The 682-nt window shown below is 41.3% G+C and overlaps 1 protein-coding gene across 1 annotated transcript in view; it reads right to left on the bottom strand.

Annotated features, from left to right (window-relative positions):
- Positions 1–611: 611 nt before the first annotated feature.
- LOC101852773 overlaps positions 612–682 on the bottom strand; it is a gene marked incomplete at its 3' end in the record, with an annotated part of 2,086 nt that continues 2,015 nt past the window's right edge. Inside the window, 1 exon segment of the mRNA XM_005101298.3 lies at positions 612–674. Coding sequence (XP_005101355.2) covers positions 612–674 — 63 coding nt within the window.

Below are 682 nucleotides of genomic sequence, written 5' to 3'. Positions count from 1 at the left end.
TGTCCGGATCGGATGCGGGGACAACTTTCATCTACATTGTGTTGGTTTTTTTGCTGGGTTTTTTTTTTTTCAACATAAAGAATTTAGATTTCGCAGGGGCGAAGCGTCTACATAATAAAATAATCACTGCTTCCCTTCCTTTATTTGAGAACAGTGTTGGAGTCAATTTTACCCTTAGACGCAAGCTTTACATAGATTCAAATATATACGTTTATGAAATCGCCAGTGAGCACATAAATACCCTGTTTACCCCTGTCTGACCACTCTCATAGCAGTCACGAGCACACTATTATGCAATCAGAATTAATTATTTTTCATTCGCAAATCAGTGACGCCGCCTCGAATAAAAAGTTTGTTTAAAAGTGTGTTCCTATGGTGGGAAAGCTTTTCGTGTGTGGCCTCATCTCAATCTAGTTCTTTGTCTCACTTTGATTACCTTGTCAAACAAGTCAGCCTTTGCTCCTGAATTCGACTAGATCTAAATATTTTCCAAGCGTGTGCAACCAGTACCACAGAAGAGGAAACTGCAATTTTTTACCAAAGAAATCAAAATGTTGGGCTAAGATCACCTGAACAGCTGGCCAACGATTTACAACAAGTAACGTACTCACCTGGAGGGTCCGTCTCGTTGACGTTCACGGCAAAAGGAGGCCTCTCACAGCCTTGGCCAGACGCTGGAAGA

Source organism: Aplysia californica, unplaced genomic scaffold, assembly GCF_000002075.1.
Source record: "Aplysia californica isolate F4 #8 unplaced genomic scaffold, AplCal3.0 scaffold00277, whole genome shotgun sequence".
Taxonomy (NCBI): Eukaryota; Metazoa; Mollusca; class Gastropoda; order Aplysiida; family Aplysiidae; genus Aplysia; species Aplysia californica.
This window is presented reverse-complemented; position numbering and strand designations above follow the sequence as displayed.